At 30.8% G+C, this 18,296-nt stretch overlaps 1 protein-coding gene across 1 annotated transcript in view; it reads left to right on the top strand.

Moving 5' to 3' along the window:
* Positions 1-17,947, top strand: part of LOC113371376 (carboxypeptidase D) — a gene marked incomplete in the record, with an annotated part of 130,049 nt that extends 112,102 nt beyond the window's left edge. Inside the window, 5 exon segments of the mRNA XM_026612003.1 lie at positions 4,041-4,245; positions 4,349-4,439; positions 4,565-4,741; positions 4,945-5,037; positions 17,798-17,947. Coding sequence (XP_026467788.1) covers positions 4,041-4,245; positions 4,349-4,439; positions 4,565-4,741; positions 4,945-5,037; positions 17,798-17,947 — 716 coding nt within the window.
* Positions 17,948-18,296: the final 349 nt, after the last annotated feature.

Raw genomic sequence — 18,296 nt, forward strand, 5'->3', positions numbered from 1 at the left:
TTAACATATGCTCTTATTTTGCGAATTCATAATATATTATTCATCACTAAAATATGTTATTTATTAAAATGTTCATGCTTTAAATCTATTAACTTCAATATACCATTTCAAAATATTTTTTGTTAATAATTTTTTTAAATCATTAATGTGCTGCTCAGGTATTTGCAGATCATCTGTACTTTGTTCTCGTAAGTATTAAACCTAATTAAAATTAATACGACTAATAATAGCATTTCACATTACAATTGGGATAAGAACTTGAATACAAAAACCTTAGAATCAAAACACAAAACCCTTAAATAGTAGCAATTCAAACTTTATTTTAATTGTATTTTTAGAACAGATATATTTAAAATGAATAATATAAAAATTGTTTTGAAATATTTTTGATGATTGGATTGATTTTTGACTTAAAAATAAAAAAATACATTAACTATAATATCAATGTAATCTATAATATATCTCGTAATATAGTAATGGGTAGTACTGCCCTCGGGCAGGCCGTGAGCTGATTGTGAGTAAAACACCAACTCGATTCAGGGAAGAATAGTGTGTGAATTTTGCCAAGCCATTTCATACCGCAGTGCTTGCAATTGGCTTATTTTCAATTGAAAACATATTTTTGATATATATTTTCAAGTGAAAGACGACATCGTTGCTGTCCGATGCTAGGTTTGCCAGACCAGGGGCTTGAACTTGCGACCCCGTCCACACGAAATCGCGCGTCTACGTCATTGCGCGCCGATATATATATATATAATATATATTATATATGTGTGTGTGTGTGTGTGTGTGTGTGGTGTTAAGTTAGTGTGACGTTGTTTTGGGCGCGATAGGCTCCTCGAATACTGAACAGATTTAAAATTTGATTTGTTCTCTGAGAGCATTCAGATCCAACCTTGGCGGTAGGATATATTAAAAATCTTAATTTATAGTCGAAATGTTATATTTTTGATAATTTCAATTTCAGTTTGACTTGTGTCTAGACTAACGATCTACGAACACGAACGAACGATCTACGAACAGTAGACCCTCTGCTGAGGAGTACATCTTACGCTACAGTGTAAAGATCATTTGTTCTATGATTATATTGTAATATTTGAATACACGGTTTATAATACGTTTCTATGATAGTCCAGTATGGGGTTGATTGAAGTTAACAGTTGATGATTATATATATATTACTAGCTGACCCGGCAAACGATGTTTTGCTAATAAGGTATATCCTAAACCATTCTAGAGAATCAAAAATATTAATACTTTAAGTGCATAAGGATGTGTTGTTTGAATGCTGTATACAATTAGATATTATAAAAACAATAAACCCCATTAGTGTGTCTATACAATCAAACTGGAAGATTTATACACTTTCTATAGAAAACATGGTATAATCAAATCCTAGTCATTTTTGGTCTTTCGACTTATTCATTACGTTTCACGTTTTTTAGATTCTTTTTAGATTCTGGATTTTGTGTATAATTGTAAGTAATACTACTGAGCTTATAAAAAAATTTCAAATTTCTGCGAGGAGAGATAGAAAATGAATTAATTATTTCTACTTTGACCTGCTTTTTGAAAAGTTTCAAATAACATTCGATGAATTAACGTAAATTTAATGAAAAGTATATATGTAGAGCAGGGCGAGGCACAGAATTATATCACAACAAACAACACATTTCAAACAAACAACTATCTGACTACGTTCAGTAAAACTGGCAGCTATTTTATCATTGTAGAAATGTGCTTTTTTGATGTCTTTCAAAAATTTGTTATCTAGACCTATTTACTCCATAGACAGGTTTAATGTCTTATTTTATTCTTATTCCCTCTACTTTCAAATATTGTTGTTAAACATTGCTTAACTTTACTGATTTTTGACACATCGCTGGTGGTCCTTTTTAACCCCGAACCTTCATATATTACTATCTATTCTTCGATAAATTCTAGGAAATTATAACTGGGAAAACGTTATTCGACAAAATGCCCCTTTGATCGATACCAAATTTAGGTTCTGAATTAAAATAACATAAATAAAAAATATTATAACCTAGAAAATGTTTTATAAAAACCAATGGGTATATGGGTTTAATTATACAAATGAGATCTTTCAGAGAACCGTGTTTGAGAAAAATATTGCAAGAAGTGCATTTTCATATTAACATTTCAAAAAAGTTGAAATTTTTAGTTTATAGTAACACTTGAGGCCCGTTTAATAACGTTTTTGTATACAAATAAAACTACTTACTACAATTTAATCATAATTATAAAATATAAACGTAAAACATGTTATTAAAAGTAATTGAACATCATCTGTCAAAAACGTTTGACATTTGCCACCGTTCATTGTTTTATTCAAATTACTACGTTTCTACAAAAATTTTCAAATTAAAAATGTAAAGTTTCTACGCGATTTTCAAATAATATCTCACCTTTCCGACCATCTCTGGATTGGCACGAATTTTTCAAGACTAAGACTGGCCTAATCGGTTTAGCCGTTTTCGAGTTTTACCGAATCATTTGATCGAGAGCTCCATTTTTATATAGAAGACTAGCAAACCCGACGAACTCCGTTTCGCGACCAGATGGTTTCGTGAGAAAGATGAAGAAATTTTTTGTTTGTTTTATATTTGAAATCGAAAAATTTGAGTTTTATTATACAACAGTAATGAATTTATTTTGATTGCAAACATGAAGTGTTTTTTTAGTTGAACTTCTCTAAGTAAATGAAAGTGAATCCGCAAATTATCCGTTTCATTGAAGTGCTCTTTGGTAAACCACATTTTTTGTTTTTTGGTCTGACGTTAACACAAACAAAGCGGATGGTTTTCCAACTCGTGAACAAGCAACGTATAACTGCCCATGTGAAAAACAATGATTTTCTAAATAATCTATTTGAAATTTATCCCGCAAACACTAAGCGATTGGCCTTGCGACTTGTTATTGCGAACGCAAGGCAAACTGGAAATTGCAATCGTTTGAAATCAAACGGAAGACCAGACGGAATCATTGGTATGTCACCAAATCGCCAGCAATTTTTGATTGAATGGTGAAATTCAGTGCGTGTACATCATTATTTTTGCGGCATGAATTGTTCGTTGACTTAACCAAGCATAATTCTGATAATTCTCACTAATGTCATTACTCGAATTTTTAATTACGGTGCGTGAAGTTCCAGCAATTTGCATTAGGGCACGATGCCATACACCACTAATTTTCTTAGCTATAAACCTTGCGGAGCCCGAGACCTTTCCAACTAATGCAAAATTGTCGAAATCGGTTCGTGCGTTCTTTTATTTTGTCAGGAAGGAAAACCCGACTTATTTTTATATATATAGAAGATTATATGCTAAATTAATTAACAAATATTATGTATTGTTATGTTGCCAATTGTGAATTGGTGACAAGTTATTGGTAGAAAATGTAGCAAACAAAATGTATTTTTGAGATTATTGTAGTTTATTTTTATTAAATATTAATAGTATAGTTCATGAAATTATTTGCGTTTAACTGAATTTTAATTTATCAAATATATATTTTATGGTCAGGGCCAGAAACTAAACAAATTCATGCAAGAAATGTGTTTCACGACTCTTGGACACATTTATTGATGGAATATGAATAATACATAAATTATATTTTTTAGTAAATTTTTATGTTAAATGTGAGCAAATAGAAAATATTTGTGAAACATTGATATATGTTATGAAAAAAAAAATGTTTTGTATTGAAGCATTTGCTCAATTGCACTAGAAATTTTATATAAAAGTTCATTAAAATATAATTTATTGTAATTTTTTTTATTTTAATTCTAAACGTTTTTATCTAAAATCTTTGCATATCTGCTATATTAGAATCAATTTGAACTGTTAGGATATTATAAGACCAAGAGAAAAAATGCTGGTAAATATTAAATATTTGTTCAAATCAATATAGCTATGAAAATATAGTTAACCAAAACATTTATTATTACAAATATCAATTGTCTTTTTGTTAATGTGTTTTGAAAATGTTAGTGAAAATAACTCAGTCATATGATTTAGTATTCCAGAGCTATGCATCTTCACCATCTTTAACACCTGACGATGACGTTTTCAAGCATTTGGCTTTAACATACAGTTCGAATCATGCGAAGATGTCGCACGGGGTAGCATGTAAGGGCGCAGGTCCGCGATTCGACAGAGGTATTACGAATGGTGCAGCATGGTATCCTCTCACGGGCGGCATGCAGGATTATAACTACGTTTGGTAAGAAGACACCTAAGATGATCAACTGTAGTTTACAGCACGCTGCGTTTTAAACTTTAGAACAAAATAACTGTATTATTAACCATTATTTCTTTCCTCTAAGGTATGGTTGTATGGAAATAACATTGGAATTAAGCTGTTGCAAATATCCGCCCGCAAATGAATTGCGAAAATATTGGGAAGATAATCAAATGGTATGACCTTATTAACAATAAATGTCCGATTATAAATTTAGAGATACTATATTCATTATTAAATTTATAAAATTTTGATAGATTGTATAAGCATAGTGCTATGTTAATATATTTTTTTCTTTAAGTCTTTAGTAAAATTCTTGGCCGAAGCACATCGAGGTGTGCAAGGATTTGTATTTGATAGCCACGGCGGAGCAGTTGAGAAGGCATCTTTAAAGATAAAGGGGCGTGATGTGGGATTTACGACTACTCGATTTGGAGAATTTTGGAGAATTTTATTGCCAGGAGTATATAAATTGGAGGTTAATTAATAGTTCAATATACTTGTTAATAGAATTATATTATCATATAGAAAAAGCTAAATTATATTTATAGTATTCTTGTACAATTTTGTTTAGTTGCGGGATACTTTATACCTAATAAATGAAACTCTAATTTATTTAGATAATCAACATATATTATAAATTTATATACACAGGGGTTTAAAACTGATGTTTGTCAATAGGTTTACGCAGAAGGGTACGCTCCTCGAGAAATTGACTTTGTAGTTGTGGACGAACATCCAACACTATTAAACGTGACTTTATATGCTGCTAAGGTGAGTATTTTTAAGTTTTTTGAATATTAGTAAAAAGTAAATATTTCATAATCATTAAGTTAGTTTAATTAATATCAAAGAAATAATATAATTGACTAACAGTTTTTCTTATTGTAGAAATTATTGTAAACCAACATATTACTTTAAAATTACGAGTTGGAAAACAAAACTTTGTTGAGATTTTTGTTTTAAATTAAAAAGAAGAGATATTTCAACTTCATTTTCATTTATTACAAGAAATTATATCACCAAGAAAATTTTTACAAAACTTTTTAATTTTTACTAAAAAAAACTATTAATTAAAAATTTTTTTATCGAATTTTTTAAATTTTCTACATTATTGATAGGGAGAAGTCCCGTAACGCCAGACGGCACCTAGCGCCGGACACTCTATTTGACACGCATTATTTAAGCGAGTATAAATCTTTTTATTTCAAAATACAAGTGAAAGGGGCGCGGGGGCACACAGACACAGATCACGCGCCAAGACTTACCTATGACGCACTATAGTGTATCGAGGCAAAGTAACGATACTGAGTACAGAAAAAGGAATCGAGGCAAAAGATCGATACCAACAAAGTATCGTGGCAAAAGTATCGATACTACTCAGTATCGAATATTGAGTACATTTCATCAAAATCAAACATAAGTGCGAGAAAGATCTAAAACTTACTACAGATCGAATTACAATATTATGATAAATCCTATTGCCTGTATTTGTGCTGTTAAATCAGCATCATTTTCAATATTTTGAGAAGTTTGAAACAATAATTATTCGATACTAATATCAAATTTGATTTACATCTAAAAGAAAAATACTTTACTAAATAATTATAAAATAGTATCGTTTTGTGACGAAAGTATTCTTTTATGAATTTAGTATCGGCTAATTTATATCAAAAAGAAAAATACTCAATAATTATAAAATAGTATCGTTTTATGACGAAAGTATCCATTTATGAATTAAGTATCGGCTAATTTATACAAAAAAGCAAAACTACTCAATAATTATAAAATAGTATTGTTTTGTGACAAAAGTATTCATTTATGAATTTAGTGTCGGCTAATTTATATCATAAAGAAAAATTACTTAATAATTATAAAATAGTATCGTTTTGTAAGGAAAGTATTCATTTATGAATTCAGTATCGGCTAATTTATATGAAAAAGAACAATACTCAACAATTATAAAAAAGTATCGTTTTGTAACGAAAGTATTCATTTACGTATTTAGTATCGGCTAATTTATATCAAAAAGAAAAATACTTAATAATTATAAAATATACAATTATAATCATAATAAAAAACATTTAAAAATTTTTAACACCGCGTATAATATATTGTAGTGGTATTCACCCTTTGCAATAATTATAAATAATATTATTAATTCGATATAACAGTCAATATGAATAACGCAGTTAGTATGACTCAAGCTTGCAATATTGTATGCAACAAAGTATCAGAGATAAACATGCACGTGCAGCAGTCAGAATAACGGTCTGTAACCGCAACTACGTCTAAAATGAATAGTTGAGTCATTCGTAACGGTTTCTTCGATGACAAATAAGCAAGTATGAATCATTTCGTAGCAAACCTTCTAGAAGGATGGTTACGTCATCATCAGAGATTATAAAAACCCTGAGTTGACGAAGCCAACCGTTCATTCTCGAGTAGACGCCAAACAGTTCACATCAGTCTTATTTCAAAATATCAATTGTGAATTAAGTGTAACCGAATAATGAAGTAAATAAAGTTATTAAATGTCTTCAAATGTTTAATTAAATATTTCCACAGTGAAAAAGCTTATGATAGCAGCAGAAGAACCTAATTTTAGATGTTGACATCGTTGGCGTGACGCAACATAATTGTTGGCAACGGATCCACAACAATATAATGATAACTTACAAAACTAATAAATATTGAGAATAGACAGAAAAACAAAATAAAATTTAACATTACGATAATTACTTCTATTATCATTAAATACACAATATAAAAATTGAATTTTATAATATTGTAGGGTATGGTATCTTTCAAAGCATTCAATCTACATGTAAACCAGCTTTTCCCCAATCTCGTTAGTTACAATACTGATTATGAATGATATTCGAAACTAACAATATGCATAAAAAATAATTGTGTTAAGAAATCTGTAAAATTATATTACTATTATCCTATTACATATAATAGTTGTATGTGCACAGATGCACTGGACGCTTTTGCATATTATGTACTTCTTACAATAGATTAGGTACAATGATCATCTTTTCAACCCGAAAGTAAACAGCTTATTGTAAAAATTAGATATATGATCAATTGTTAATCCTCAATTATGTGAATGTATATGTTGAATGATCAATTGTTAATTGTATCTGTAGACACGGATAAGATAATCCTTATTTATGTAAATGTATATTTATATAATATATATATATATATATATATATATATATATATATATACCAGGTGTATTAATATCAAACCGCCCTCTCTTAACTTAAAAAAACACGTTTATTGTAAGAAAATGGTACAATTTATTTCATTCAAAGTATTTGCCATCGTTTGTCGCACATTTTTGCCATCTTTCCGCCAAATTGTGAATGCCTTGCCAGTAGAAGCGTTTGTTTTTTTGAAGCAAACCATTCACCGAGCCATTTTTCCACTTCTTTGTAAGAACCGAAGTGCTGTTCAGCAAGCGCGTGTCCCATGGAAGAAAACAAGTGGAAGTCAGAAGGCGCCAAGTCTGGTGAGTAGAGCGGGTGGGGTAAGACATCCCAGTGAAGTGCGGCAATGGTGTCTCTGACCGGTTTTGATTTGTGTTCTGGGGCGTTATCATGTTGGAAAATCACTTTTTCGTGTCTGGTGACCCATGATGGTCGCTTTTCAAGCAATGCATCATTCAAATTCATTATTTGCTGTCGATAACGTTGGGTATTAACAGTTTCGCCTGGTTTAAGAAGCTCATAATAAATCACACCTTCCTGATCCCCCAAACACAGAGCATTGTCTTCTTCCCAATGCGATTTGACCTCACAGTCGATGTTGAGGGTTGACCAGGATCGACCCATGATTTTTTGCGTTTGAGATCCTCAAAATAGATCCATTTTTCATCCCCAGTCACGATTCGATGAAACAAGCTCTTTTTTTCGTGCCTTTCGAGAAGAATTTCACAAGTAGTTTTTCGTTTTTTTGTTGTCTTTCGTTTAATTCATGTGGCACCCATTTTCCACACTTTTGATTCTTGCCCATGGCTTTTAAACGTAAGAAAATGCATGCTTGTGTCACATTTAATTGTTCTGCAAGTTGTTTTTGAGTTTGACTGTCATCGTCATCGAGCAATGCTTGCAGTTCGGCAAAAAAAATCAAAATTGCCATTTCTGAATCGTCGAAACCACTCCTTGCACTTTCGGACAGAGCATGGTCACCGTAAGCTTCCACCAACAGACGATGACTTTCAGCAGCACTTTTTTTTTTTTTTTTTTTTTTTCAAATAGTGCCAGGAGGTCGGACCAATATGTTTACATCGGAAAAGGTCTCGCTGCGTTCAACTTCATCAGTTTCTGACTCAAGACAGGAAGTAATATCATCTAGTAATAGTGCATCTACAAGCCTCACTCAACCACATTCTGATGTCAAGAAACCTCCTAATTCATGGCAAGTAGTCAATTTCAAAAAAAGAAAAACTTCATTTGAACCATTAGGAATAGATGTCAAAATTCAAAACCAATTTTCGGCCCTTTCAACAATAGAAACAGCTAATGATGACAACTCAGTTAAACCGGCTCCAGTCAGTAAGCCCCCTCCAATATTTATTTACGGAGTTGACGATATTAATGATATGTCTAATCAATTAAATGAAATAATTCCGCACGATCAATATTTCCTGAGAAGTTTAGCTAACAATACATTTAAAATTCTATGTAATTCTGTCGACCATTTTCGAACTTTATCCAGACATCTAAAAGAAACTAATGCCGTATATCATACATATCAATTAAAAGAAGAGAAGGCTTATAGGGTTGTTCTTAGAAATGTACACTTTTCAACAAGCACAGATGCAATTAAATTAGAACTATTAAAACAGGGTCATGTCGTACGTAATATCCTAAATATTAGACATAGAATAACAAAAGAACCTCTTAATATGTTTTTTGTTGATCTGGAACCAAATAGAAATAACAAAAATATTTATAACATTTATAAATTATTCAACTGCATAATACGCGTCGAACCACCGAGAAAGTCCAACAACATTATACAATGCACTCGCTGTCAACTCTTTAATCACACCAAAAAATACTGCAATAGACCATTTGCTTGCCTAAAATGCGGTGACAATCATAATACTATAGCTTGTACCAAAGATCCGAATGCTCCGGCATGTTGTTATTTTTGCGACGGTGCTCATCCAGCTAATTATCGCGGTTGCTCATACTTCCAAAAAATTAAAGAACAAAGAAACAAAACTCCAGTAAATCAATCAGTCATAAATCCAAATCCAAATAACCAAAATTTTAAAAATTCTAATAATTCTAATTCTTATAATAAAATAAACAACATTTCTCCGGCCTTAAATCCAACAATTCAAAATTCATCCTATGCAGACATTGCAAAAAACAATTACTCTGCTTCTAATCATTCACCTTCAAATCCTGATTCTGATTCTTTAGCAACACTTATTTTAGAATTTAAAAATATCTTCAATCAGCTTTTGCAACAGAACACCATAATAATAAATATGTTATCCACGTTAGTCAACAACAAAAGCAATGGCAAAAATAATTAAAATTGCTGAATGGAATGCCAACGGTTTAATATCTCACAAAAATGAAAAAGAATGTTTTTTAAAGTTAAACTTAATAGATATCTTATTAATCTCAGAAACTCACTTCACTGAAAAAAACTACTTCAAAATTTATAACTACACTACTTATAATTCAAATCACCCAAGTGGCAGGGCTCGCGGCGGTTCGGCTATATTAATCAAAAATAATATAAAGCATTTTGTTCTACCAAATATTTCTGATGATTTTCTACAAGCAACTCAAATTTCTGTTGAAACAAATTTATATAATTTTTGTGTTTCTGCTGTTTATTGTCCACCAAAAAATTTCTTGTGCTCAGTTTTCTTCATTTTTCTCTCAATTAGGTAATAAATTTATCATTGGTGGTGACTTTAATTGTAAACATATTGCCTGGGGTTCCAGACTGACTACAGCCAAAGGAAAGATTCTTCATGCAGCCATAGGGCAAAATAACCTCTCCTTTATGTCAACTTGCAGTCCAACTTATTGGCCTTCTGACCCTACTAAAGTTCCAGACCTTTTAGATTTTTTTATTGTGAAAGGTATTGATCTTTCAAATCTCAATATTGAATCTAGTTACGATCTCTCTTCAGATCATTCTCCAATACTTGTGACGTTTAGCACATTTCCTACTCCAGTTATCAACAATCATATTCTACACAACAATCTTTCTAACTGGATTCAATTCAAATCCATACTTGATTCAAAATTATTTCCAAAATCTAGGCCTACAAGCGTTATTGATATAGAAAATAATATAGATTATTTTTCTGAGATTGTACGTGAAACAACCAAGCAGATCACCCCGAACATTAATCCAAGAAATGATAATCTAATAATTCCGCAAGAGATTAAGAAGCTAATTGCACAGAAACTAAGAGCAAGACGAACCTGGCAACATTCTCATCTACCAACGGATAAGACATCGCTTAATCATCTCAATAACACGCTGAGGAAAAAAATGAAAGAATGGAAGAATTGTACATTCAGGTCGTATATATTGCAGTTAAATAGGTATGATAATTCCATATGGAAACCAATCAGAAACAAAAGTAAACCCCTACAACAAAACCCTCCTCTGAAAATAACCAACCAAAACGGATTCATTTGGGCAAAAAGCAACGAAGAAGAAGCGGAGGCATTTGCTGATCATCTAAGTAGCATTTTTAGCGCTCGAAATATTTCCCAGAATAATTTAATTAACAATTTCGTAAATCAACCCATACATTCTACACCGTTAGGACATTTTTCTCCAAATGATGTCTTATGTGAAATAAAAAGGATAAAAAATAGATCTTCGCCAGGTATGGATAAAATTACTCCAAAGATGTTAAAAGAATTGCCTACAAAAGGTATCTTATATATAACAAATATTTTCAACGCCATACTTCAATACAATTATTGGCCCACAGCGTGGAAGACTGCAGAAATTATTATGATCGCTAAACCAAATAAAAACCATCACACTGCTAGTTCATACCGTCCTATCAGTCTTTTATCGATATTATCGAAAATTTTAGAGAGACTTTTGTTGCAGAGATTGTCAGAAGATCATCCGAATGATAGTTGGATTCCTCACCATCAGTTTGGCTTCAGAAAAAATCACTCTACAATTCAACAATGCAACAGAACGGTGTCTCGTATTCTTGAAGCCATGAATAGAAAGGAACACAGTGTAGCCGTATTCTTAGATGTCAGTCAGGCTTTCGATAAGGTTTGGCACTCAGGACTCCTATATAAAATCAAAACAACTTTTCCAAACTACTTCAATATCTTAAGCTCATATTTGCATAATAGAAAATTTAGAATCAAAATTAAAGATGTGACTTCGAGCATCAGAAATATAGAATGCGGGGTACCACAGGGCAGTGTGCTAAGCCCTGTACTTTATCTTCTTTTCACAAACGATATGCCCACAGATGATCTTCTAACCATATGCACTTACGCCGATGACATAGCAATTATTTCATGCAATTCCGATATTAGAACAGCAACTTGTCAGTTACAAAATTATTTATCTAGTCTCGAAAAATGGTTTTTAGATTGGAATATCAAAATCAATATCGAAAAATCTCAGCACATAATTGTTTCTCTAAAACATCACAACAGTCCACCTATCATCATGAACAATTCAATAATTCCACTATGCAATTCTGTTAAATATTTAGGCATGCACATTGATTCGAAATTGACATGGAGAACGCACATTGAATATAAAAAGAAACAAATCCAACTGAAAATAAAAGATTTTTACTGGCTTTTGGGAGGAAATCTGAAATCTCTCTCGATAACAAGGTACTTTTGTATAAAACTATCATAGTGCCCATTTGGACTTATGGAATCGAACTATGGGGTTGCTCTTGCAAATCTAACATAAATATCATTCAAAGGTGCCAGAATAAAATTCTGCGTATCCTTACTAATGCGCCTTGGTATATTTCGAATTTTTGCCTACATAAGGATTTGAAAATCTCAACAGTCAACGAAATGATCAAGATTAGAAGTTCATCTTTTAACAACAAATTAATCCAGCATACAAATCCTACAATTCAAGCGATTCAGAGACCGATAAGAAGATTGAGCAAGAAATGGCCTTCCGATCTACCAAACACCTAGCCCAATGTCTGCACGCGTCCTGACGTAGTACGCGGCATACATCATCACGTCATCGTTCATTTATGTTATTATTTTTGTATTACTGTTTTAATTTAATTTTTATTTCACCTTTTTTCATTTTATATTCAATGTATTGCATTTTTTGTTTTTTTGTATTTTTTTTTTGCTCATATCAATTTTGTAAATAAGACATTAAAGTCTTGATTAACAAAAATAAATTGTAACAAAAAAAAAACTTTTTTTCAAATGCAAGAAGGTTCTTAAAGATCCCCGCAAAACCACATTTTCTGGCGCTGAATTCGACATTTTCAAAATGATGAAAAGCTATGTTCTGGTACGAATATTGAAACAGTGGGTATTTTTTATTATGGATAGATGTCAAAACAATAAGAAAAACTGACAGACTACTACAGCCATCTATATATGAATTAATATGGCCATCAGTAAATGGCAAGCGCTTTGAAATTTATACACCTGGTATATATATATATATATATATATATATATATATATATTGTTGTGCCCCATCCAGCGACGAAGCCAACAAAATGTAGGTTCTTCCTGCTGCTAAGTATCAAGCTGGTACCAGAATCTGAAATGGAATCAGTAAAACAGATGAAGACTTTTGATGTTGACGTTTATTTCATGATTCTTGTACACTTTACATATAACTCGAACACTGAACTTAAATATAACTCCATTGATTACTTTATATTACTCAAAATGACTGAATTTTATTATAACTGGATTACAACTGAACTATATTGATCTTAACCCATACTGATCTTGACCCATACTCATACTGACTCAAACTGACTGTTTATTGCATCATCCAGAACCTTAAATACTCCTTATCGGTATGACGCATTCCTTTTCTAGAATGTACGATATATGTGAGTCAGAAACTACGCTTTACTTGGTCGTCGGACACAGTTTGCGGTTTCAAAAGGAATTTTATCAACACTTGCAAGGTTACTGCAAGCTTACAATGTAACTATGAGCAATACTAATTGCGTCGTTCATATTGACTGTTACATCGATTTACAATATTATTTATAACTATTGTAAAGGGTGAATACCACTACAATATATATATATATATATATATATATATATATATATATATATATATATATATATATATATATATAATTATGGTGTTTGTGATTTAATAAACTAATTTTATTATATTTATTAATAAAATAATTAACAATGATAAACTTAAATAAACTTAATATTTAATTGATTTTAAAAGAATGAAAAAGCAAAAATTAGTTGTGAGTTTAGATCGCGACGATATGATTTGCCTACGCCGCGGCATCCGCGAGGAACAATGAAATGACAAAGTCGTGTCGTACTTATTTTAGAAATAAGTATCGGCTTTCGAAATTAATATCGCAAATAGAATAAAATTAATCGAAATATTCAATGATTATAAATTAGTATTTATTTTAGGAAAAAAGTATCGGCTTTAGAAATTAGAATCGGAAATAAAATAATTTTAATAGAAATACTTAGCGATTATGATGTAGTATTTATTTTAGAAAAACAAGTTTTGGCTTAAAAAATTAGAATCGTAAATCGAATGTCTTAATAAATTATTCAATCAAAGTTGGTTGCGTGACAATTTCGCAGAGTACAAGATTTTTGCATACAATATACAAAACTTATTATCGTTGATAAACATATGTTCTCGGGAAACAGAAATTATATTATCGACATACGTAATCTTAAACTCTAAATCTTTTATTAATTGTTAATAAGTGACTTCGAATTGGGCATTCATAAACATTTTCTTTAACAAAAACCATATCTCATTCGGCTTATCGCTTGTTTCATTTTCTATGATAGCGGTGCTGCCGCGACAAAAGAGAATGAGTGGGTTCATAAAATGCGGTCGAAGCTTTTGGCGGGATCAAAAAATATAGCTGATACTTTTTGAGTAGTATGGCGCAAAGTATCGATACCGCCAAAAGAATCGGCCCGAAGTATCGATTCCAAAAGTACTGAGGACCCGCGCATTGCTCGTCTGGGATTTTGATGAAATTTGGCGCAATGGTAGATTTTATGCCCAAACTGACCGTGGTAAAATATTAGAGGCCTATGAAAAGCGGTTTAATTATAAAAATTAAAGTTTGTATTTAAGCAGCGCACTGTACACATAGCATGGAGCGTTTTTTATTGTCAGCGGTATGTTGTCAGAGTGGTAACGTCGGTGAATTCTAATTTTTGCGTCTATGATCGAGAGTTCGAATCCTACTCAAGTTTTTTATTTTTTTTATTATTTTCATTTCATATTTATAACTGCATGAGTTAATAATATTAAAATTAATTCAAATTTTAAATTGATTTTATATTTTTCACTCAATTCTATAATAAAGTCGCGTTTCACATGTATACAAAATTGATGTGATACCACAAAAAATGGTGTAAAATATTGTAATTTCATATTAATAACAGCAATAATAAGAGTGAAAAAAATATAATTTCTTTGCATATAAACACTAATATAAGTTCTACAATTGACTGGATGATACTTATCGCAAAAACCAGATGAACATAAAAATAAATTGCAGTTTATTTCTACACACAGGTAAAGTTGTTTATTTAGAAAATAGAAAAATGTTACCAAATCAGGTAAATAGAAAAAGAATGAACTAAAAGGAAAAATGCATTCGAGATACATTCTCTGAATCATCATCAGTTATCTGCGTATGTTTTTCAAAAAATGATCCAATATGATTGGTTTGCAAGCAAATTGGCAAATATTAGAATTTTTCCAGAAACCATCGCTAGTGCAAAATGTTTATGCAACGCTGCCTAAATTTTTGAAATGTCCTTACTGAAATTTATTTTTATGTTTGTTATGTTTTTAAGTATCATCCAGTCAAATGTAAAACTTATATTCGTTTTTATATGCAAATAAATTATATTTTTTCACTCTTATTATTGTTGTTCTTAATATGAAATTATAATATTTTACATCCATTTTTCTGGTATCACATCAAATTTATATTCACCTTAAAGGGGACTTTATTATAGAATTTAATGAAAAATATAAAATCAATTTAAAATTTGAATTAGTTTTAATATTATTAGCTCATGCAGTTATAAATATGAAATAAAAATAATAAAAAAAAATGAAAACCTTGAGGGGGATTTGAACTCTCGACCATAGACGCAAAAATTACAGTTTACCGACATTACCACTCGGACAATCATCCGGACAATCATCCAATAAGAAACAACGCTCCATGCTATGTGTACAGTGCGCTGCTTAAACGCAAACTTTAATTAATTTTTATAATTAAACCGCTTTTAATAGGCCTCTAATTTTTTACCACGGTCAGTTAGGGTATAAAATCTACCATTGTGTCAAATTTCATCAAAATCCCAGACGAGCAACGCGCGGGTCCTTCTTGTCAGTACCGACGTCAAAGTATCGATACTTACTCAGTATCGATATTATCGTTCTAACACTAGACGCACAGTGCCGCGGCGGGAGCAACCTTTTAATGTTTTAGGATTTTTTTGCAATGGAAGTAATTCTAGAATATTTATGCATTTACATTTGTGTGGTATGCAAAGATAAAAGTAGCACTTGATTGTTATCCGTAAAATGGTAGAATGTACCACCAAATGAACGAAAATGTCTGTTCCTTAGCGCCGGACAGTAAATGCATTGATATTTCTTGTGAGAATTTACGTAACTTATTCTAATTATTTAATTTTGTTCTGTATGAGTGCTAACGATCACTACATATTTCCATTTTTTGTATTTCCTAGTCAAAGAATGAAAAGCTTATGATGAATGCACCAGCTAAGAGCATCGGTTAGCCCAGCCAAAAGGGTGAATGAATAATGGCTTTTTTGCAATATCTAAGAATATTCGTCAAACACACATATGCAGACATTCCAGAGTGTGGAGATGGCTACATATATGTGGTCGAAGCAGGTTATTTTGAAATGTCCGGTACTAGGTGCTACTTTTTAAAATCACATTTTTTGTTACCAAAGTTTGTTTTCTAACGTGCTATTTCGTTAATTTAGTTTGATTTCTAACATTGTTATCTAATAAAAGCCATAATTTAATAAACATTTCGTAAAATGTTTTTTGATTTATTTAACCTTAAGTGTCTGCCACTAGGGTACTTCCCCCTACTGATGCTATTGAGTTTACTGTAATTGGTTAATCAGTTTAGTTTTTTAAAAAAATAGCCAATTTTTTACTTATTTGTTCACAGGTCTGAAATGGATGGATTTCCCGTTCTTAAGAAAACGAATGAGTTAAATTTTAGGTATTATTGTATGCAACTCTTAATTACTTAAAATTGAATATCCACGTTGAATTTATTATTTATCGTTTATAAAAGTTAATTATAAATTCATTTTGCAAATAATTATATTTTCTTTGTCATTGGGTGTCTGTGCAATTTTCCAGTGATAAAGATGATGTATTCAGTCACCTAATGGTGTAAGTGCTAAATTATCGTACATCAATCAGAATATTTTCTCAGCGTGGCTTTCTTCACAACAAACTAAATACTACTAATAAGGTCCGATGTTAATGGTAAAGATGTTAAATACGTCTCGAAATAACAGATACTGCGCCAATGCGGATAAAAGTTGATTCTTAAAATTATTAAAAAAATAGTTCCAATCTCAAATGTTTAAAATACTGATAAATTATAATTTATATTATTCAATTATTTTCTCTGTTTAATGTTGTATTCGCGCAGATTCAATTTTATAACTATATTATAAAAAAGTAAATTATGAAGGATTGTAACATTTTTATCATAAAGCAATAAAAATAATTTCCACTTTGGTATATTTTTAATGAGATCTCGGCCATAAAATCAGGTACAAAGTTGAAAATTGGTATATCGGATTTTTTGAAAGGACCTTTGAAATGGCGTATAAAATATTTGAATATTCGGGTGGGGCCAATTCTGTACGGCAATGCGCCCATGCCCATGAAAAATTGAGTTATAATCCTAGGGCATGCAAAGCGTGTTCGTTTTTCTTTCAATAATATATCATTTATTAATATCATTTTTAAACTAATTGTCACAAATAGTAAATATGTTTTGCACAAAATTGATTGAACATCCAACGCCAAACAAAAACTAGGTATACTTAAAAATTATTCATAAATTAATATATTGATTTCTTACTGATTTAGTCGATTATTTGCACATTCAGGAATTTTGATGCAAATTGCCCCAAGGCCAAATACCAGTAAACCCTAGTGTATTAGTTAGTGTTTATATAACGTGATTCGACCGCTGTGATTTGTACCAATTCTGAGTTTTCAGTTAATGATTATGTATTTTTAGCGTAGTGATGGATCATACCAACACGGTTCTCCAGCCCTTGCCCATACATATCATCCAAATTACTACACCGCTCAGGCGATCAAGGAACCAGGAATTTTTACTTCTTTATCAAGCAGTTTGAATAATTTCGTTTCAAACATATTCGGCTAATTCACAAGAAATCAACAAATTTTTTTCAGATACTAAAAAATAATTTATGTAGTTTAATTGTGAGCATTTCTCAGTAAATTATTATATTCACCAAATGTTAATTTAGCATTAAATGAAATTTAATATTTTATATAAATTTAAGTGGAATATTTATAGTTTCAAATTTATTTTAAGCTCGTATTGTATTGCAATGTAATATTTTGTGATGTAATTTTTTTTATAATTAAATACTACATCATAATATATATATATATATATATATATATATATATATATATATATATATATATATATATATATATATATATATATATATATATCATGAAAGTTTTGTCGACGTTGATACATA

The sequence above is a fragment of the Ctenocephalides felis genome, unplaced genomic scaffold (genome assembly GCF_003426905.1).
Source record: "Ctenocephalides felis isolate EL2017-DRISC unplaced genomic scaffold, ASM342690v1 CF-g0.4_SCAFFOLD_01492, whole genome shotgun sequence".
Classification (NCBI taxonomy): Eukaryota; Metazoa; Arthropoda; class Insecta; order Siphonaptera; family Pulicidae; genus Ctenocephalides; species Ctenocephalides felis.